Source organism: Neomonachus schauinslandi, chromosome X (assembly GCF_002201575.2).
Source record: "Neomonachus schauinslandi chromosome X, ASM220157v2, whole genome shotgun sequence".
Taxonomy (NCBI): domain Eukaryota; kingdom Metazoa; phylum Chordata; class Mammalia; order Carnivora; family Phocidae; genus Neomonachus; species Neomonachus schauinslandi.
This window is the reverse complement of record NC_058419.1, coordinates 754,418-776,873: the sequence shown is the minus strand read 5'-3', so window position 1 is coordinate 776,873 and position 22,456 is coordinate 754,418. Positions and strand designations below refer to the sequence as shown.

The window sequence follows — 22,456 nt, the reverse complement described above, 5'->3', positions numbered from 1 at the left end:
TTGGGTGCCTGGGTGGCTCAGTTGGTTAAGCGACTGCTTTCAGCTCGGGTCATGATCCTGGAGTCCCTGGATCGAGTCCCGCATCGGGCTCTCTGCTCGGCAGGAAGCCTGCTTCTCCCTCTGACCCTCCCCCCTCTCATGTGCTCTCTCTCTCTCATTCTCTCTATCTCAAATAAATAAATAAAATCTTAAAAAAAAAAAAAAGAGTTAGCAGAGTTGGGGCGCCTGGGTGGCTCAGTCGTTAAGCGTCTGCCTTCGGCTCAGGTCATGGTCCCAGGGTCCTGAGATCGAGCCCCGCATCGGGCTCTCTGTTCAGCGGGGAGCCTGCTTCTCCCTCTCCCACTACCCCCTGCTTGTGTTCCCTCTCTCACTGTCTCTCTCTGTCAAATAAATAAATAGAGTCTTTAAAAAAAAAAAAAAAGAGTTAGCAGAGTAAATATACAAGAAGGAAAATGGGGGTGGGATGATCATGTTATATGAATTTTCAGTCTGTAGCTACAAATGAGGTCACATTAATGATAATTTGAAACCATATTACTGTCCCAACTTGCTTAGACAGGACCTTTAACCCTTTGCAAAGTCCTCATTAAGAAGTCTTTGAAAACCTCACGTGGTGTTTCACATATGCTCACCAACTTCCACTCCCACATTGCTTCTCCCAGTGTCTGCTATCCCCGACAGGCTCTGTATTTCCCATGTCTCTCATCTCCTTCCAGGTATTGATGGAGTGCCTCTATGTACACCAGTAGTCTGGTGTTTCATAGTGAGTACTGCAATATCCTCTGGGCATCACTACTGCTAGCCCGCAGCCCTTATGGTTACAACCTAGACAATGCTGGACTTTTTTTATTTCCTTAAATTTCTCAAAAACATCTCTTCAGGGGTGCCTGGGTGGCTCAGTTGGTTAAGCATCTGCCTTCAGCTCAGGTCATGGTCTCAGGGTCCTGGGATTGAGCCCCACATTGGGCTCTCTGCTCAGCAGGGAGCCTGCTTCTCCCTCTCCCACTACCCCCTGCTTGTGTTCCCTCTCTCGCTGTCTCTCTCCGTCAAATAAGCAAATAAAATCTTAAAAAAAAAAACCCCCATCTCTTTAGGTATGATCTACAATCCCTCTCTCCATAGCACTGAAGCCTAGTTAATTGCATCTGGCCAGGAAACCAATGATACACTGTCCTCCCCACTTTCACCACCTCATTCGTCCCTAAAATGTCTCCCCTCTGCTATTATAGTCATTTAAACTAAAAATTCACCAGTACTACTAACACTCAAGCCCTCTTACATCCAAGGTAAAATCTTATAATGGACAGTGGACAGTAAAAGAAGAGCTGAATATTTATAATACTCGTTTTTAAGATCAACAGATATTACCATGTTGGTGGGAAGGGATATGACAAAACAGTAGAAACTGGCCAAGGTCCATCAGGAATGTCTGAGCAGTAAGGAAAGTTATTGGTGAGATCTCCAAGGAGGCCTGGCGGTGGTTCCTCACAAGAAATGTGTGACCTTCTAGAAAAATTGAGTGCACTTCGGGGGTGGTGCCCATTCCAATCACATGCCAATAGATTGATCTCTTGTGACATCCAGTCAGACCTGTAACATGGGAAAATAAGACAGTTATGGTCAAGAAGTAGAGAATTTGAAATGGAAAACACTTTCTAGAATAGGATAGACAAATTGACCTTCAAATTTTATTACTAACTTGGAACCAAACTTTCCGAGGATGCTGGGGTACTGTCAAACCAATAGCTCTTGCCAAAGTCAGCAATGAGTGTCGTGCTGCTAAATCCAATGGACATTTTTCAATAATCAGCACCTGGTGACCACTCATTCCTTCTTGAGATTCTCTTCCTCCCTTGTCCTCTGTGCCAACACCTCTCTGGGTTTTGTTCCCCTGTTGTTTAGATAGCTCCCTCTTCTGCCTCCTTTCCTGACCCTTCATTAAATGGCGGATCACCTAGGACTCAGCCCTAGGCTTATTCTCTTGTTAATAAATATTTTATCTTTGAATAATATCAAAATTATGCAAGTGAGAGTTATTCTTCTCACCACTCTCACTTCCTAAATCCAGTCTGATACTAATTATGACAATACAATTAATAATACTAATATTTACTGAGCACTTGTTTTATATCAAGCACTGTCCAAACTATTTTACAAGTTTTAACTCATTCAACTCCAGTAATCACATGAATGTAGAAACTATTGTTATCAGGAGAGGATCCTGATGCCCAGTTCAAATTGGAACCCAAGCAGCTGTATGTTTAGATCTTACACTGTTAACTACTAGGGCACAGCTGTCTCATATTTTGCCTCCTGAAGCTTTCAAATATACATATTTTTTCACCATCATTACTACCCCCACATCTTAATTCAAGCTAGCTACCATTATCTCTTGTCTGTCTCAAATCCAAACTCTCTAGTAAGGCCTAGAAAGCCCTGAATGGTATTGCCAATTTAATTCTCATGCCTTTGTATGGGACCTGTTTTTCCCAAGGGAAGCTTTAACATCTTCTCTTTGTTCTCTGAAATTCCACAATCATAATTTTGTGTGGGGATCTTTTTTTATTTATCCTGCTGGGAAATTTGAGTATGAAAACTCAAATATTTTCATCCTTAACACTTTCTTCTATCATTTCTTTGATTTTTAAAATCTGTTTTAAAATGTATTCCAAATCTCTTTTTGTTTTACTTTCTGGGAGATTTTCTCTATTCTAACTACCTTCTATTGAGTTTGTATTTTCACAGTCATATTCCTAACTTTTGTTAGCATACTCTTGGTTTAATTGTTTCTTTTCATAGAATCATATTATTACTTTATTGATGCAGTATCTTCTTGAATCTTTATGAAAATACTAAGTAGACCTTTTGACAAGTTTTCTTCTAAGTATTATCTCTTTTTCTTCTGGGATTATTATTTTTTTGTTTATCTTTGCATATCCCTTTCATGTTTCAGGTTTCCCTTAAATATTTATTCATCCTTGGCTGTTCACCTATATTTAAGCAAAAGGAAAGAGAAATCTGTGAGCTCTGTGTTCATGGGCAGGGCTTCATTTTTAGGTCACTGGAAGAAGAATCAGCCACTTCAGTTTAAGCCCCCACCAGAGGCCAGAATTCAGTGGGCTTTCCTCTGGGGATACAGAGCTGTCTGAGGAGAACCAGAGAAGAGAGCTCTGGTGGTGAATGCAGAAGACCCTGAGGATTCTTTTTTTTTTTTTTTTTAAGATTTTTATTTATTTATTTATTTGAGAGAGTGCATGAGCATGCACAGAGGAAGGGGCAGGCGAGGAGGGAAAGGTTCTCAAGCAGACTCCCCGTTGAGGGTGGCACACAAAGCAGGGCTCCATCTCCTGACTCTGAGATCATGACCTGAGCTGAAACCAAGAGTCAGACGCCTAAGCGGCTGCGCCACCCAGACGCCCTGACCCTGAGGATTCTTGAGCAGGTGTGTACATACCTGGCAGAGACCTGTTTATATAGCCATTGACTGTGTGCATTTCATGCTGGGCCTGAGCAGATGCAGGATCCAAAGCCTGTGTCAAAGACTCATTTGTTTCTGAGTGCCAACTTTTCCCTGATGAGAGAGGAGGCAAATATAGGGCCAGCTAAGTGTCTGTCTCATGATCACTCTCCCTCTCTCCTTCCCTCCCTCCCATGGGTCAAAGAGTGCTCACACCTTAAGCACTTTTGTCAGTACAGTAGGCATGGATGACTTGCCCTCAAAGTCAGTAAGAGAAAAGGCAGAAGACAATTACCAAAAGGCAGACATTTCTTGCTCAAATTGATTATCTCTCCCTATATTTGTCCATGACAGTAGATGGGAAGGGATGATGGCAAATGGTAACTAGAAGGGAGAATATCGGTTAGTCTGTGCCATGAGGACTTCATTCTATTCATTGACTCATTTAAAAGGGAGCAGATGAAAATCATCTTAGAAAAGGGCTCTCAGTCCCTGTCCTCATCCTAATTGCTTCATTCAGATTGTAGTAATGAAAACTCAAGAACCTGAAAGCTTTCCACCCACCTCCCTGAAATTAAGTTCCTTTATCTGTTCATCTACTGATTCGTTCATTCATCCAAACATATTTACCGAGCACTATTGAGTGCTAGGCACTGAGGACAGAGAAGACAGTCTCTGCCTTCAAGGTGCTTACAATTTAGCTTAAATAGAGAAATTGACAATTATAACCGAGTGGAGAGTAATGTAACAGATTAGAACAGGCTAATACAGATGCAGAGAGGAGAAGGGACTTCACTTGACTTGAAGGGAAAGGGATATAAAATCAAAGAAGCAGGCAATGATGATTTAATGTGATAAGGAGGAAACTCCAGGTGCTGTGGAAATGTATAAATGTAAAATGCAGACTGGAAGGAGAAGGAAAAACTTAACTTGGTGTGAAGGTGCAGACAGGCTTTCTAGGCAGAGGTAACAGCATAAACAAGGATCTGGATGCAAGAAAGAGCATGGTATGTTTCAGTGTGATACAAACTGTGTTCAGGGTGGCTGGGGCCTGTACAGTGGGGACACGAAAAGACAGGGAGGATGATGACACTTCGCGCTGAGCACAGAGTCTGACACAGAGGCTCAATCTCATAATCCTGAGATCATGACCTGAGACGAAGCCAAGAGTTGGACACTCAACTGCACCACTCAGGTGCTCCCAAACTTTCAGTTTTAAGATGAGTAAGTTCCAGGGATCTACTATACAGGTGTGATAACTACAGTTAATAATACTGTATTGAACATTGAAAATATGCTAAAGGAGTAGGTTATAGGTGCACTCATCACACACAAAAAATGGTAACTATGTGAGGAGACATATATTGATTAGCTTGACTATAGTAATCATTTTATTATCTTTCATATATCAAATCATCATATTGTACCCCTTAAATATTCATTTTTTAAAAAAATTTGTCTTAAAAAGACACATGAAAAGATGCTCAACCAAATTACTAATCATCAGGGAAATACAAATCAAAACTGCAATGAGATACCACCTCACATTACTCAAAAATGGCTAGTATCAAAAAGACAAGAGATAACAGGTGTTGGCAAGGATGAGGAGAAAAAGGAAGCCTTGTGCACTACTGTTGGGAGTGCAAACTGGTGCAGACACTGTGGAAAACAGTATGGAGGGTCCTCAAAACATGAAAAATAGAACTACTCTATGATCCAGTAATTCCACTTCTGGGTATTTACCCCCAAAATACAAAACCACTAATTCGATGGGATATATGTACCCCTATGTTTACTGCAGCATTATTTACAATAGCCAAGATATGGAAGCAGCCAAAGTGTCCATCCATAGATGAATGGATAAAGAACAGGTGGTATGTGTGTGTATATATACATAAAAGAATGAGATCTTCCCATTTGCAGCAACATAAATGGACCTAGAGAGTATTTCACTTATGCTAAGTGAAATAAGTCAGAGAAAGAGAAATACTGTATGGCTTCACTTTTACGTAGAATCTAAAAAACAAAACAGACAAAGCAGAAACAGACCCACAAACACAGAGAACAAACTGGTGGTTGACGAGGGGTGGTGGGGGTTGGGAGATGGGCAAGTAGGTGAAGGGGTTAATGAAGTACAAACTTCCAGTTATAAAACAAGTAAGTCACGGGGATGAAAGTACAGCCTAGGGAATATGGTCAATACTACTGCAATTCAATACTACTGCAATACACTTATCATGGTGAGCATTTCATAATATATATAATCGGATCATTATTCTCTACACCTGAAACTAACAGATGTCAACTATACTTCAACCAAAAATCTTTTTAAAATTTAAATTAAAAAATAAATAAAATTTTCTAAAAAAAGATAAGAGGGGAGGGGGGTAAGGGGATGGGTTAGCCCGGTGTTGGGTATTAAAGAGGGCACGTTCTGCATGGAGCACTGGGTGTTATACACAAACAATGAATCATGGAACACTACATTAAAAACTAATGATGTAATGTATGGTGATTAACATAACATAATAATAATGAAAAAAGATAAAAGGAAGTATTTAAAAATTAGAGCTAAAAGTCTTTGTTAATGGATTTAATGAGGGGGATAAACCCAGCCTGTTACCCAGCTCCTCTATCTTCTTACCTGATAGCTCCCAATGGAACTCAGGCTGTATTTTTTCTGGAAATTCAGTTCCATCCCCACTTCCTTCATTCCTGAACAGTTTATGATCTTTCTATAATCACTTCCTCTGGACAATAGCAGCCCTCATTCTCAAATACCAGATTAAATTAATATATTCTATTTTTTTAGAGCCCCAAATTCAGATTGCAGCTTACTAACCTTCATCAAATACAGCAAAAAGTAGTACAAATTCATGCAAGGTCTGTGTCCTTTCTTTGGCCAGACTCCCTGAAAAAGAAGTGAGAACATTTATCTTCTATTGAGAATCCTGTCATAGGAAATCAACACTGGGAGGAGACATCACTTCACCTACTGCTTTGTCTCTTGGTCTCCTGTTAACTTTACCATAGTATTGCTTCTTTGGTGTCAGGTGTCCTATACCAGTTCTAATACTATTTGGGGTAAACGACTTTTTTCATTTCAAATTTGTTGCAGACCAGTATTTATGTAAAATACAAGAAAAATGAATTACTCAGAAAATGAAATTAAAGAAACATGCAAAATATAAGCCCATATAATCATATTTCATATACGTATATATACATGTATTCAGAACAAACTTAAAAGAGGAAAATTGCAAAAACTGTAAATGCTGTTCATGGTAAGTGTGCATATAGGCAAATATAAATAATTTCTATTATGCTTTTAACTTTTTTTACTTTTGCAAAGTATTATGACCAAAATAACAATGATCGATATTAAACCCCTACAATCACACTTTAAGTGAACACCATGTATACCAATATTTCAAGTTGTTAATGTTACAAATGAACTTGCTTCATACTTTAATTAATTATTGAATTTGTTGGTTGTCTTTCTTAGCATTGTATTTCTTCACTGGGAAATTTTCTTTGCAGGCTTACTTTAAGCAGGAAGATTTTTGTTTATGACATTCTCCTTTTTTCTTGTACCCTTGACACTTGAAAGTAAATCTTCGATTGGACGAAGAAAGTAACTCACCTATACAAATTTAAAATATAGGTAAAGCTGTCTGAAAACATTTGAATTCTTTTTATTTTATTTTTAAAATTACCAAGTAGTGAAACTGACTTTTACTTTTGGTGTATAAGTCATGGGCCTTAACACAGGTATAGATTCATGAAACCACTAACCATCAGGACACAGAACAGTTCCAACATCCCAAAAAACTCCCTCCTTCTATCCCTTTATAGACACATATATAGTCATAGTGAGAGAGACAGTCACACATATGGTCATACACTTGGCAACCACTGATCTGTTCCCCATTGCAATATATTTGTATTTTTGAGATTGTCATATAAATGGAACCATACAATATAGAACCTTTTAAGATTGGCTTCTTTACTCAGTATAATGCCTTTGAGATTCATCCATTTTGTTGCATCTATCAGTACTTCATTTTGTTATACTGATGAGGAGTATTTCATGGTATGGATGTACTACAGTTTGTTTAACCATTCACTTGTTGAAGGGCATTTAGGTTGTTTCCAGTTCTTGGCTATTACAAATAAAGCTGCTGTGAACATTAATGTACGTACAGATTTTTATGTGAATATTAAGTTTTCATTTGTCTGGGGTAAATACTCAGGAATGGAAATTAAATATATATTTACCTTTATAAGGAATTGCCTATAATTGTGACACCAATTCCAGTGTACACGGGTTTTTCCCTACCACCAAGCAATTTTGTGACATCAGCTGGGTGTCCTACATTTTAACTTAATTCTGAAACTATTTCCCTGGAGATGGTATAGATTCCCACAGGTTAAGGGCTCAGTTCTACCAGACTTCCCTGTGCTTCTGACCAACCTCTACAGATCAGAGGTTCCAAAAACTCCTTTCTTGGGTTCCATTAATTTGCTAGAGCAGCTCACAGAACTCAGAGAAACATGTTACTTAGTAGATCACCAGTTCATTCAAAAAAGATATAACTAAGAAACAGCCAGATGGAAGAGATGTGTAGGGCAAGTTACGGGGAAAAGATGCAAAGCTCCCATGCCCTCTCCAGGTATGCCACTCTCCTCAAATATCCTTGTGTTCACCATCCTGGAAGCTCTTTGAACCCCGTCCTTTTGTTCGTTTTTTTTTTTACGGAAGCTTCATTACATAGGCATAATTGATTAAATCATTAGCTACTGGCAACTGACCTCAATACTCAGTCCCTCTCTCTCCTCCTGGTGGAGTGGGGGTTTAGAGTGGGTGAGACCGAAAATTCCAGCCCTCTAATCACTTGCTTGACCCTACTGGCAATCAGCCCCCATCCTTAGGTATATGGTCCAAAAATCACCTCATTAACAAAAGACATCTTTATTGCTCTCATTATAGAAAAATCTCAAGGGTTTTAGAAGCTCTATCAGGAAGGAGATGAAAACCAAATATATATATATATTTTTTTTTTGAGTTTTAATTTTTTTTTTATTCTTATGTTAATCCCCATACATTACATCATTAGTTTTAGATGAAGTGTTGCATGATTCATTGTTTGTGCATAACACCCAGTGCTCCATGCAGAATGTGCCCTCCTCAATACCCACCACCAGGCTAACCCATCCTCCCACCCCCCTCCCCTCTAGAACCCTCAGTTTGTTTTTCAGAGTCCATCGTCTCTCATGGTTCGTCTACCCCTCCGATTTCCCCCGATTCATTCTTCCCCTCCCGCTACCTTCTTCTTCTTCTTTTTTTTTTTTCCTTAACATATATTGCATTATTTGTTTCAGAGGTACAGATATGAGATTCAACAGTCTTGCACAATTCACAGCGCTACCAGAGCACACACCCTCCCCAGTGTCTATCATCCAGTCACCCCATCCCTCCCACCCCACCACCCACTCCAGCAACCCTCAGTTTGTTTCCTGCAATTAAGAATTCCTCATATCAGTGAGATCATATGATACATGTCTTTCTCTGTTTGACTTATTTCACTCAACATAATACCCTCCAGTTCCATCCACGTCGTTGCAAATGGCAAGATCTCATTCCTTTTGATGGCTGCATAATATTCCATTGTATATATATACCACATCTTCTTTATCCATTCATCTGTCGATGGACATCTTGGCTCTTTCCACAGTTTGGCTATTGTGGACATTGCTGCTATAAACATCGGGGTGCACGTACCCCTTCGGATCCCTACTTTTGTATCTTTGGGGTAAATACCCAGTAGTGCAATTGCTGGATCATATGGTAGCTCTATTTTCAACTTTTTGAGGAACCTCCATACTGTTTTCCAGAGCGGCTGCACCAGTTTGCATTCCCACCAACAGTGTAGGAGGGTTCCCCTTTCTCCGCATCCCCGCCAACATCTGTTGTTTCCTGACTTATTAATTTTAGCCATTCTGACTGGTGTGAGGTGGTATCTAATTGAGGTTTTGATTTGGATTTCCCTGATGCCGAGCGATATTGAGCACTTCTTCATGTGTCTGTTGGCCATTTGGATGTCTTCTTTGGAAAAATGTCTGTTCATGTCTTCTGCCCATTTCTTGATTGGATTCTTTGTTCTTTGGGTGTTGAGTTTGATGAGTTCTTTATAGATTTTGGATACTAGCCCTTTATCTGATATGTCATTTGCAAATATCTTCTCCCATTCTGTTGGTTGTCTTTTGGTTTTGTTGACTGTTTCCTTTGCTTTGCAAAAGCTTTTTATCTTGATGAAGTCCCAATAGTTCATTTTTGCCCTTGCTTCCCTTGCCTTTGGCGATGTTTCTAGGAAGAAGTTGCTTCGGCTGAGGTCGAAGAGGTTGCTGCCCGTGTTCTCCTTTAGGATTTTGATGGACTCCTGTCTCACATTGAGGTCTTTCAACCATTTGGAGTCTATTTTTGTGTGTGGTGTAAGGAAATGGTCCAGTTTCATTCTTCTGCATGTGGCTATCCAATTTTCCCAACACCATTTGTTGAAGAGACTGTCTTTATTCCATTGGACATTCTTTCCTGCTTTGTCAAAGATGAGTTGACCATAGAGTTGAGGGTCCATTTCTGGGCTCTCTATTCTGTTCCATTGATCTATGTGTCTGTTTTTGTGCCAGTACCATGCTGTCTTGATGATGACAGCTTTGTAATAGAGCTGGAAGTCCGGAATTGTGATGTCGCCGGCTTTGCTTTTCTTTTTCAACATTCCTCTGGCTATGCGGGGTCTTTTCTGGTTCCATACAAATTTTAGGATGATTTGTTCCATTTCTTTGAAAAAAGTGGATGGTATTTTGATGGGGATTGCATTGAATGTGTAGATTGCTCTAGGTAGCATTGACATCTTCACAATATTTGTTCTTCCAATCCATGAGCATGGAACGTTTTTCCATTTCTTTGTGTCTTCCTCAATTTCTTTCATGAGTATTTTATAGTTTTCTGAGTACAGATCCTTTGTCTCTTTGGTTAGATTTATTCCTAGCTATCTTATGGTTTTGGGTGCAATTGTAAATGGGATCGACTCCTTAATTTCTCTTTCTTCTGTCTTGTTGTTGGTGTATAGGAATGCCACTGACTTCTGTGCATTGATTTTATATCCTGCCACTTGACTGAATTACTGTATGAGTTCTAGCAGTTTTGGGGTGGAGTCTTTTGGGTTTTCCACATAAAGTATCATATCATCTGCAAAGAGTGAGAGTTTGACTTCTTCTTTGCCAATTTGGATGCCTTTGATTTCTTTTTGTTGTCTGATTGCTGTGGCTAGGACTTCCAATACTATGTTGAATAGCAGTGGTGATAGTGGACATCCCTGCCGCGTTCCTGACCTTAGGGGGAAAGCTCTCAGTTTTTCCCCATTGAGAATGATATTTGCTGTAGGTTTTTCATAGATGGCTTTTATGATATTGAGGTATGTACCCTCTATCCCTATACTCTGAAGAGTTTTGATCAAGAAAGGATGCTGTACTTTGTCAAATGCTTTTTCTGCATCTATTGAGAGGATCATATGATTCTTGTTCTTTCTTTTGTTAATGTATTGTATCACATTGATTGATTTGCGGATGTTGAACCAACCTTGCAGCCCAGGGATAAATCCCACTTGGTCATGGTGAATAATCCTTTTAATGTACTGTTGGATCCTATTGGCTAGTATTTTGGTGAGAATTTTTGCATCCATGTTCATCAAAGATATTGGTCTGTAATTCTCCTTTTTGATGGGGTCTTTGTCTGGTTTTGGGATCAAGGTAATGCTGGCCTCATAAAATGAGTTTGGAAGTTTTCCTTCCATTTCTATTTTTTGGAACAGTTTCAGAAGAATAGGTATTAATTCTTCTTGAAATGTTTGGTAGAATTCCCCTGGGAAGCCATCTGGCCCTGGGCTTTTGTTTTTTGGGAGATTTTTGATGACTGCTTCAATTTCCTTAGTGGTTATAGGTCTGTTCAGGTTTTCTATTTCATCCTGGTTCAGTTTTGGTAGTTGATACATCTCTAGGAATGCATCCATTTCTTCCAGGTTATCTAATTTGCTGGCATAGAGTTGCTCATAATATGTTCTTACAATTGTTTGTATTTCTTTGGTGTTGATTGTGATCTCTCCTCTTTCATTCATGATTTTGTTGATTTGGGTCATTTCTCTTTTTGATAAGTCTGGCCAGGGGTTTATCAATCTTGTTAATTCTTTCAAAGAACCAGCTGCTAGTTTCGTTGATCTGTTCTACTGTTCTTTTAGTTTCTATTTCATTGATTTCTGCTCTGATCTTTATTATTTCTCTTCTCCTGCTGGGTTTAGGCTTTATTTGCTGTTCTTTCTCCAGCTCCTTTAGGTGTAGAGTTAGGTTGTGTACTTGAGACCTTTCTTGTTTCTTGAGAAAGGCTTGTATTGCTATATACTTTCCTCTTAGGACTGCCTTTGCTGCATCCCAAAGATTTTGAATAGTTGTGTTTTCATTTTCATTGGTTTCCATGTATTTTTTTAATTCTTCTTTAATTTCCTGGTTGACCCATTCATTCTTCAGTAGGATGCTCTTTAGCCTCCATGTATTTGAGTTCTTTCCCACTTTCCTCTTGTGATTGAGTTCTAGTTTCAAAGCATTGTGGTCTGAAAATAGGCAGGGAATGATTCCAATCTTTTGGTACCAGTTGAGACCTGATTTATGACCTAGGATGTGATCTATTCTGGAGAATGTTCCATGGGCACTAGAGAAGAATGTGTATTCCGTTGCTTTGGGGTGGAATGTTCTGAATATGCCTGTAAAGTCCATTTGGTCCAGTGTGTCATTTAAAGTCTTTATTTCCTTGTTGATCTTTTGCTTAGACGATCTGTCCATTTCAGTGAGGGGGGTGTTAAAGTCCCCCACTATTATTGTATTGTTGTCGATGTGTTTCTTTGCTTTTGTTATTAATTGCCTTATATAATTGGCTGCTCCCATGTTAGGGGCATAGATATTTACAATTGTTAGATCTTCTTGTTGGATAGATCCTTTAAGTATGATATAGTGTCCTTCCTCATCTCTTATTACAGTCTTTGGTTTAAAATCTAATTTGTCTGATATAAGGATTGCCACCCCAGCTTTCTTTTGGTGTCCATTAGCATGGTAAATGGTTTTCCACCCCCTCACTTTCAATCTGGCGGTGTCTTTGGTTCTAAAATGAGTCTCTTGCAGACAGCATATCGATGGGTCTTGTTTTTTAATCCAGTCTGATAGCCTGTGTCTTTTGATTGGGGCATTGAGCCCATTTACATTCAGGGTAACTATTGAAAGATAGGAATTTAGTGCCATTGTATTGCCTGTAAGGTGACTGTTACTGTATATTGTCTGTGTTCCTTTCTGGTCTATATTGCTTTTAGGCTCTCTCTTTGCTTAGAGGACCCCTTTCAAGATTTCCTGTAGGGCTGGTTTTGTGTTTGCAAATTCCTTTAGTTTTTGTTTGTCCTGGAAGCTTTTTATCTCTCCTTCAATTTTCAATGACAGCCTAGCTGGATAGAGTATTCTTGGCTGCATATTTTTCTCATTTAGTGCTCTGAATATATCCTGCCAGTCCTTTCTGGCCTGCCAGGTCTCTGTGGATAGGTCTGTTGCCAATCTAATGTTTCTACCCTTGTAGGTTACATATCTCTTCTCCCGAGCTGCTTTCAGGATTTTCTCTTTGTCTATGAGACTCGTAAGTTTTACTATTAGATGTCGGGGTGTTGACCTATTTTTATTGATTTTGAGAGGGGTTCTCTGTGCTTCCTGGATTTTCATGCCTGTTTCCTTTCCCAAATTAGGGAAGTTCTCTGCTATAATTTGCTCCATTATACCTTCTGCCCCTCTCTCTCTTTCTTCTTCTTCTGGGATCCCAATTATTCTAATGTTGTTTCGTCTTATGGTATCGCTTATCTCTCGAATTCTGCCCTCGTGATCCAGTAGTTGTTTATCTCTCTTTTTCTCAGCTTCTTTATTTTCCATCATTTCATCTTCTATATTACTGATTCTCTCTTCTGCCTCATTTATTCTAGCAGTTAGCGCCCCCATTTTTGATTGCACCTCATTAATGGCCTTTTTGATTTCTACTTGGTTGGATTTTAGTTCTTTTACTTCTCCAGAAAGGGTTTCTCTAATAACTTCCATATTTTTTTCAAGCCCAGCTAGTATCTTTAAAGTGATGATTCTGAACTCTAGATCTGACATTGTACTAATGTCCGTATTGAGTAGGTCCCTGGCAGTCGGTACTACCTCTTGTTCTTTTTGTTGAGGTGATTTTTTCCGTCTTGTCATTTTGTGCAGAGGAGAATAGATTAATGAGAGAACAAAATGCTAGCAGAGTAGCAACGTCCCCAGAAAATATACTCTAAACAAATCAGAAAAGACTTCCAGAAAGTGGTCGCTTTTCTGATGAGAGAGTTGTTGCTCTTCTTTTCTTCGATCTCCTGTTGAGTTTGTAGGTGTTCAGAATGGTTTGATCCCTATCCAGCTGAATTCCTGAGAGGAGACGAAATCCAGGTCTCCTATTCCTCCGCCATCTTGCTCCGCCCCCCCCAAATATATATTTTATTTAAATCACAATATTAAACTGCCAAACTGTTTTCCAGAGTGGCTATACTGAATCCCCAGCAATGATGTATGAGACTTCCTGTTGGTCTGCATTCTTGACAGTATTCTTAACAATTTTTAAATTATTACATTAGGTATTCTAATAGATATGTAGCAGTATTTCATTGTGGTTTTAATATGCATTTCCATAATGGCCAATGATATTGGACATCTTTTCATGTATTTATTTGGCACTTGTATATCTTCTTTGGTGAATTATCTACTCAAATATTTTGCCCATTAAAAAATGGATTTTTTCCCTTATTGTTGAGATTTGAGAGCATGTTTTATAAAAGAAAATGTTTTATATATAATACATACATATATAATACACATGTATAATACATATGTAAAACATATAAAAATATCTTGGTTATTGTGAATATATTTTTTATATATATCACATCAATCCTTTGCCAGATACGTGATTGGCAAATATTTCCTCCCACTCTGTAGCTTGTCTCTTCATTCTCTTAACAGTGTTTTTTGGGGGCGCCTGGATGGCTCAGTTGCTAAGCGTCCGCCTTCGGCTCAGGTCATGATCCCAGGGGCCTGGGATGGAGCCCCACATCGGGCTCCCTGCTCAGCGGGAAGCCTGCTTCTCCTCCTCCCACTCCCCCTGCTTGTGTTCCCTCTCTCACTGTCTCTCTGTCAAAAAATAAATTTAAAAAATCTTTAAAAAAAAACAGTTTTTTTATTACAAAAGCAAAAATTATTAATGTTGATGAAGTCATATTTATCAATTTTTTCTTTTATGGACTGTGTTTGTGATGTTTTCTCAGAACCCTTCTCTTAACCCCAGGTCATGAAGGAGGTGTTCATAGGTCATGAAGACAAGTGTTATGGTTGTACATATTACATTTAGAGCTACAATTCATTTTGAGTTACTCTTTGTATAACTAGTAAGGTCTAAGGATCATTGCATATAGATGTCCAATTATTCCAACACCATTTGTTGAAAAGACGCTTCCTTTGAGTTGTTTTTGCACCAAATCAACTGGGCTCACTTGTGTGGATCTATTTCTGGACTTTTATTCTATTTCATTGATCTACAGGTCTATTCTGTTAACTAACACATGTTATGATTAAAACAGCTTTATAGTAAATTGCAAAATTGAGTAGGATTATTACTCCAAATTTATTCTTTTGCAAAATCATTTTAGCTAATCTAGTAATTTTTTAAATATTTTATTTATTTATTTGACAGAGAGAGACAGTGAGAGAGGGAACACAAGCAGGGAGAGTGGGAGAGGGAGAAGCAGGCTTCCCGCAGAGCAGGGAGCCCGATGTGGGGCTCGATCCCAGGACCCTGGGATCATGACCTGAGCCGAAGGCAGATGCTTAATGACTGAGCCACCCAGGCGCCCCGCTAATCTAGTACTTTTGCTTTTTCATATAAATTTCAGAATCAGCTTGTCTGTGACCACAAAAAAATCTTGCTGAGAATCTACAGACTGGGGAGAACGGAGATCTTTACTATGCTGAATCTTACAGTACACAAACAGTATGTCTCTCTGACTTCTTTCACTTTGTAGTTTTCACCATACAGACAGTGTACATGTTTTGTTAGATTTATACCTAAACTTTCCATTTTTGGAGCTATTGTTAACATTCTTTCTTACATTTTGGTTTCCAGTTATTCATTGAAAGTATATAGAATACTAATTTTTTAAAGATTTATTTAAATTCCAGTTAGTTAACATACAGTGTAATATTAGTTTCAGGTGTACAATATAGTGATTCAACACCTCCATACAGCACCCAGTGCTCACCACAAGTGTCCTCCTTAATCCCCATCACGTATGCAACTCATCCCCCCCCACCTCCTCTCTGGTAACCATCAGTTTGTTCTGTAGTTAAGCCTGTTTCTTGGTTTGCCTCTCTGTTTCCTTTTTTCCCCATTTGCTCATATGTTTTGTTTCTTAAATTTCACAAGTGAAATCATATGGTATTTGTCTTTCTCTGACTTATTTCGCTTAGCATTATACTCTCTAGCTCCATCCCTGTCATTGTAAATGGCAAGATTTCATTCTTTTTTATGGCTGAGTAATAGTCCACTATATAGTAACATTCCTACACACACACACCCCACATCTTTTTTATCCATCCATCAGTTGATTTGATGAATGGATGGGGATCTTTTCAAATTTGGCTATAACAGATAATGTTGCTATAGACACTGGGGTGCATATATCCCTTCGAATCTGTATTTTTGTATTCTTTGGGGTAAATACCTAGTAGTGCAATTGCTGGGTCATAGGGTAGTTCTATGTTTCACTTTTTGAGGACCCTCCATACTGTTTTCCAGAGTGGCTGCACCAGTTTGCATTCCCACCAATAGTGTAAGAGGTTCCCCTTTCTCCGCATCCTCACCACACCTGTTGTTTCCTGTGTTGTTGCTTTTAGCCATTCTGACAGGTGTGAGGTGATCTCTCTTTGTGGTTTTGATTTGCCTTTTCCTGATGATTAGTGATGTTGAGCACCTTTTGACATACTTGTTAACCATATCTATATCTTTCCCTCCCCATAAATATCTATTCACATCCTTTGCCCATTTGAGGAATTCTGAAGGGGAATAAAAAGAGAAATTCTCCACCAGTTTGGTGGTACTTTAAATTCTGATGCCTTTTCCTGACCTGTTTGTTCTATTTGATTTTTAGGATTCTCAAATGGCTGGCTATGCATTTTGTCAAGGTTCTATAGTTGAGTGAATGGGAGATAAAGGTATAAAGGTATATAGAACCTCTGTTGACTTTTTTAAAAATTAATTTAAATTTAATTTAAATTTAATTTTTTAATAAAGATTTGACTTTTAAGTAATCTCTATACCTAATGTGGGGCTCAAACTTAGAACCCCGAGACCAAGAGTTGCATGCTCCACTGACTGAGCCAGCCAGGTGCCTCTGTGTTGACTTTTTAAGTCAATTTTCTGCCAAATAATCCTTTTAATTTTAAATTTATTTATTTATATTTTATAGGTAAACATGTTTTGATGATTATTTTATTTATTTATTTATTATTATTTTTTAAGTAGGCTCCACATCCAGTGCTCTGCTTGAACTTACTACCCTGAGATCAAGACCCGAGCTGAGATCAAGAGTTGGATGCTTAACTAACTGAGACACCCAGGTGCCCCGATGATTTTATTGTTTTATTAAACTATGTATCTCACAAATAACACACTGTGGTTGTAGCACTTTGTCATAAATTATGACTATGAAACAGAACTTATTATATAAGAGATAATACTTCCAAATGAAACTAGTACAAATTCTTCTGGTCGTCTTCTATTCCCTCCCCTCTTGTTCTTTTGGAATCATAATCATCATCATCATCCAGAAATGGTGGTTCATGTTCACAAATTCTTTGCTTATTCTCCCATCAAAAGGTGGAGTCTAATTCCCCTCCCCCTTTATGCGCTGGCCACACAGTGAGGCAGAAGGGATGCTGTGTAACTTGAGGCCAGGTTAAGGGACCATATAAAAGACTGCATGAGCCACCACATAAAAGATCTGGCTACTAAGGAGAAAGAGAAGACAAGCCAAAGACTGAGAGAAAATATTTACAAAAGACATAATCTGACAGACTGTTATCCAAAATACACAAAGAACTCTTAAAACTCAATAAGAAAACAATCTGATTTAAAAATGGGAAAAAGACCTGAAAAGACACCTCAACAAAGAAGATATACAGAGGGCAAATAAGCATATAAAAACATGCTTCACGGGACACCTGGGTGGCTCGGTCAGTTAAGCATCTGACTTTGGCTCAGGTCATGAACTTGGGGTCCTGAGACTGAGCCCCATGTTAGGCTCCTTGCTCAGCAGGCAGTCTGCTTTTCCCTCTCCCTCTGCCCCTCCACCCTGCTTGTGTTTTCTCTCTCTCTCAAATAAATAAATAAAAATTTAAAAATAAAAACATGCTTCACATCATATGTTATCACAGAAATGCAAATTACAGCAATTTGATACCACTACATACTTATAAGACTGGCCAAATTCCAAAATGCTGGCAACACCAAAAGCTGGTGAGGATGAGGAAGAGCAGGAAGTCTCATTCATTGCTGCTGGGAATATAAAATGATACAGCCACCTTGGAAAACAGGTTGGCAGTTTCTTACAAAAGAAAGCATATTCTTGCCATAGGATCCAGCAACTGTGCTCCTTGGCATTTACCCAAAGGGGTTGAAAACTATGTATGCATACAAACCTGCACATGGATGTTTATAGCAGCTTTATTCGTAACTGTTAAAACTTGGAAGCAACCAAGATGTCCTTCATTGGTGAGAAGATAAATAAATTGTGGTCCATCCAGACAACAGAATATTATTCAGTGCTAATAAGAAAAAAGCTATCAAGCCATGAGAAGACATGGGGGAAACCTAAATGCATATTACTAAGTGGAAGAAGCCAATATAAAAAGGCTACATACTGTATAATTTCAACTATTTCACATTCTGGAAAAGGCAAAACTATGGAGACAATTTAAAAAATCAGTGGTTGCTAGGGGGTGGGACAGGAAAGGATGAATAGGTGGGGACACAGAGGATTTTTAGAATAGTGAAACTATTCTGTATGATACTATAATGGTGGATACATGTCATTCTACATTTGTCCAAACCTGTAGACTGCAAACCAACAAGAGTGAACCCTCATGTAAAGTATGGACTTTGGTGCAGGATGTTGATAGTGGGGCAGGCTGTGTGTGGGTGGCAGACAGGTGGTATTTGGGAATTCTCTGTACTTTCTGCTCAATTTTGCTGTAAACCTAAACTATTCTAAAAACAGTCCATTTAAAAGGAAAAAAACTTCTGGCTACCCTGTAGCTCCCATGCTGAAAAGACCCTGTGGAAAGCTCCAGCTATTTGAGTTTCCAAGCCCAGGTGCCAGACATGTGAATAAAGTTTCATTCAGGATGACCTTGGCTCCAGCACTATTTGACTACAACCTCATCAGACAGTGGGCTGCAAGAGGACTGCAGATCCAGCTGTCATTCTGAGAGGTAGAGTGGCTCATATAAGGTCTCCAGTCTGGCCAGGGATCTGCTGCTGCTGCTTTTTTTTTTTTTAAAGATTTTATTTATTTATCTGGAAGAGAGAGACACAGCGAGAGAGGGAACACAAGCAGGGGGAGTGGAAGAGGGAGAAGCAGGCTTCCCACTGAGCAGGGAGCCTGATGCGGGGCTCAATCCCAGGACCCCGGGATCATGACCCGAGCCGAACGAAGGCAGACGCTTAACGACTGAGCCACCCAGGTGCCTCAGATCTGGTGCTTCTTCCTGCCTTTCTCTTCCTCTTCCAAAGGCAAGGTTTCAAGGCAGGGAGTAGAAAGCCTTGGGGAGAGGCTAAAGGGCTAGGGCATTTTGGGGCACCTGGGTGGCTCAGTCGGTTAAGCATCTGAATCTTGATTTTAGCTCAGGTCATGATCTCATGGGTCATGGGATCAAGCCCCGAGTTGGACTCCGTGCTCAGCAGGGAGTCTGCTTGAGGATTCTCTCTCTCCCTCTCCCTCTGCCCGTCCCTGCACATGCACACACACCCTTGCACTCTCATAAATAAATAAATAAATAGCTAGAGCAAATAAAAAAAAAAAGAAATCCTGAGACAGACCACCAAGTAAACATACTCCCAAATTCCATGAGAGACCCACAAAAACCATGAAAAATGATAAATGATGACTGTCATTTTTAGCCACTAAATTATGGGGACATGCAGTAATAGTCAAAGGAAAAAAACGTCCCATGAAGCTGATTTCACTATTAAAAACTTAGAATTAAAGAAAATTCTGCAATGTTTACTTCCCTAATTTAGTGTATGCTATTAAACTATAAATTAAAAACAGGTTTAATTAGGGGTGCCCGGGTGGCTCAGTCGTTAAGCGTCTGCCTTTGGCTCAGGTCATGATCCCAGGGTCCTAGGATCGAGCCCCATGTCAGGCTCCCTGCTCCGCGGGAAGCCTGCTTCTCCCTCTCCCTCTCCCACTCCCCCTGCTTGTGTTCCCTCTCTAGCTGTGTTTCTCTCTCTCAAATAAATAAATAAAATCTTTAAAAAAAGGTTTAATTAAATTTTTTAAAGATTTTATTTATTTATTTATTTGATAGAGAGAGAGCGAGCAATAGCAGGAGGAACAGCAGAGGGAGATGGAGAAGCAGGCCCCCTGCTGAGCAGGGAGCCCGATGTCGGGCTCAATCCCAGGACAATGGGATCAGGACTGAGCCACCCAGGTGCCCCAGGTTTAATTAAATTTAAGATAATTTTTAGAATAACAAGTTATAGATGTTTGCTTTTCTCCTATTTTTTTTACAGTAGGCTCCACGCCCAGCACAGAGCCCAATGCAGAGCCCAATGTGGGGCTCGAATTCACGACCCTGAGATTAAGACCTGAGCTGAAATCAACAGTTGGACTTAACTGACTGAGCCACCTAGGCACCTTGCTTTTCTCCAATTTTTAAATGCTTTTGAGATACAGATGACACAGTTGGATGTGTTTATCTCCAGAAAGCTTTCAGGGAACTTAACACAAAATTTACAAAAGGCACTACTGAGATAGCCCACTGAATGTAGTATTTTCTTTCCATGGGCATGTTGCTAGGAAAAAGAACCTCCTTTAAATGGAAGAACACAAATGCTTTAATAATTGACCCAGATGTTTATACTTCCACGCTTATTTGATTTGAGTCCTACCCTTTCTCACACTTACCTTCTTTGCAAACCAGCAGGGCTCCAATGAGGCCTGAATTCAGGTCTTTCACCAGGTCCACATGAGAAAAATACGAGTAGGTGAGACATGGTGGATCAGAGGCCATTGGACCGTTCTCTTTCAGGACCTGCCAGACATAAGTATGGCTTTCACCAGGAATGACTTTATCATCTTCCTTCTCCTTTTGGCTGGTCTGATCCTCATATTCAGCACCTAAGCAAGAAGGGATAAAATTGTCCTTTCCATACCCATTGTTCACTCAAGGAAACATAGCAAGTTTATCGTTATCAGTAGATTCTATCAGTAGAAAGAAACAGACTTTCTGCAACTTAATTTGGAAGACTATCAAACAGCCTCATATATTTCAGAGAAGTTGTAGACCACTAATGCAAGCATGAGGGGTTGAGTGGTTCTCACTGTGACCTCCAGATTCTAACCAATAGTATTGCTTCCATCATTGCATCTTTTTATCTATCAATTATCAATTCAACTCAACAGACATACATTGGTTACGTACTTTGTCCCAGACTCTCTAATGAGTAATGGTCATGGAAAGATGAGATACAGAGATTTTTAAAAATGTTTTTTTAGAGGGGGAGGGGGAGGGTAGGGGCAGAGGGAGTGGGAGAAAGAGACTCTTAAGCAGACTCCACACCCAGCATGGAGCCTGACACGGGGTTTGATCTCTCAACCCTGAAGATCATGATCTGAGCCAAAATCTAGAGTCTGACACTTAACCAACTGAGCAACCCAGGTGGCCCTTTTTAAAAATGTTTTTAACTTGGTTCTTCTCTGGAGGAGCAGATCACATCAGGGGCAGATATTTTCTGGCTGTCTCATGCTTAGTGATGTTAAAATTAACCCCTACATTAGTTTGATACCTTGATTCTAAATTGAGCACTATATGTGTTCATTGTTAATGAAGTATCTTTGCTTCTAGGTCATTTCAGTGGACAGAAGTAGAAACTATTTAAAGGCACTGACATAATGCCTTATACTTCTATTGAAACATTTTTCTAGCAACTTCACTATAACTTCCTGGATTTATAATGGTCTCTGGAGTTCCAGAGCAGCCCAAAGCATTCAGGAGGCTCTTTATTTATACCTTATCCCATAACATCTATACATCTGAGAGAGGGACCTCTCCAACAGAGCAGTACAAGAGACCCCTGCACTGCCCCTACTCTTGTACAAACTTTCAGAGGCCAAAGGCTACCTCCAAAGTACAGGTGTGCACTAGGTACTACTGGCTTCATCCAGAAGCAACATCAGACCAACACCTTGGCAGAGAGTGGTAGACATTTTTAAAACCCTGAGTTGGCACCTGGGGAAGGAGTGTGTGTGTGATCATGGACTGATATTAAATTCTAGGTAGTAGATACATTTGGATAGGGAGGAAGGGAATCAGAAGGGATACATAAAGGGATTCAACTGTATAATGTTTAATTTTTCTTTAATTTCTTAAAGCAAAGATGGCAAAATATTTTTATTTTTAAAAAAAATTTTAAAAGATTTTATTTATTTATTTGACAGAGAGAGATAGCAAGAGAGGGAAAAGTCTGCCCTGATCTTATGAGTACAACTCAAAAAATTAAGACTTTCCAATTTCAGAATGAGAAATTAGTCAACATAGGGCATGTGCTCTAATAGTTTATTAATGATT

The 22,456-nt window shown here is 39.3% G+C and overlaps 1 protein-coding gene across 1 annotated transcript in view; it reads right to left on the bottom strand.

Moving 5' to 3' along the window:
- F8 (coagulation factor VIII) overlaps positions 1-22,456 on the bottom strand; it is a 140,541-nt gene that overhangs the window by 94,775 nt on the left and 23,310 nt on the right. The window contains exons 4-7 of the mRNA XM_021682778.1: positions 20,794-21,006; positions 6,300-6,368; positions 3,455-3,571; positions 1,369-1,590 (exon numbers count right to left, since the gene is read on the bottom strand). Coding sequence (XP_021538453.1) covers positions 1,369-1,590; positions 3,455-3,571; positions 6,300-6,368; positions 20,794-21,006 — 621 coding nt within the window. The remainder of the gene's footprint in view (positions 1-1,368; positions 1,591-3,454; positions 3,572-6,299; positions 6,369-20,793; positions 21,007-22,456) is intronic.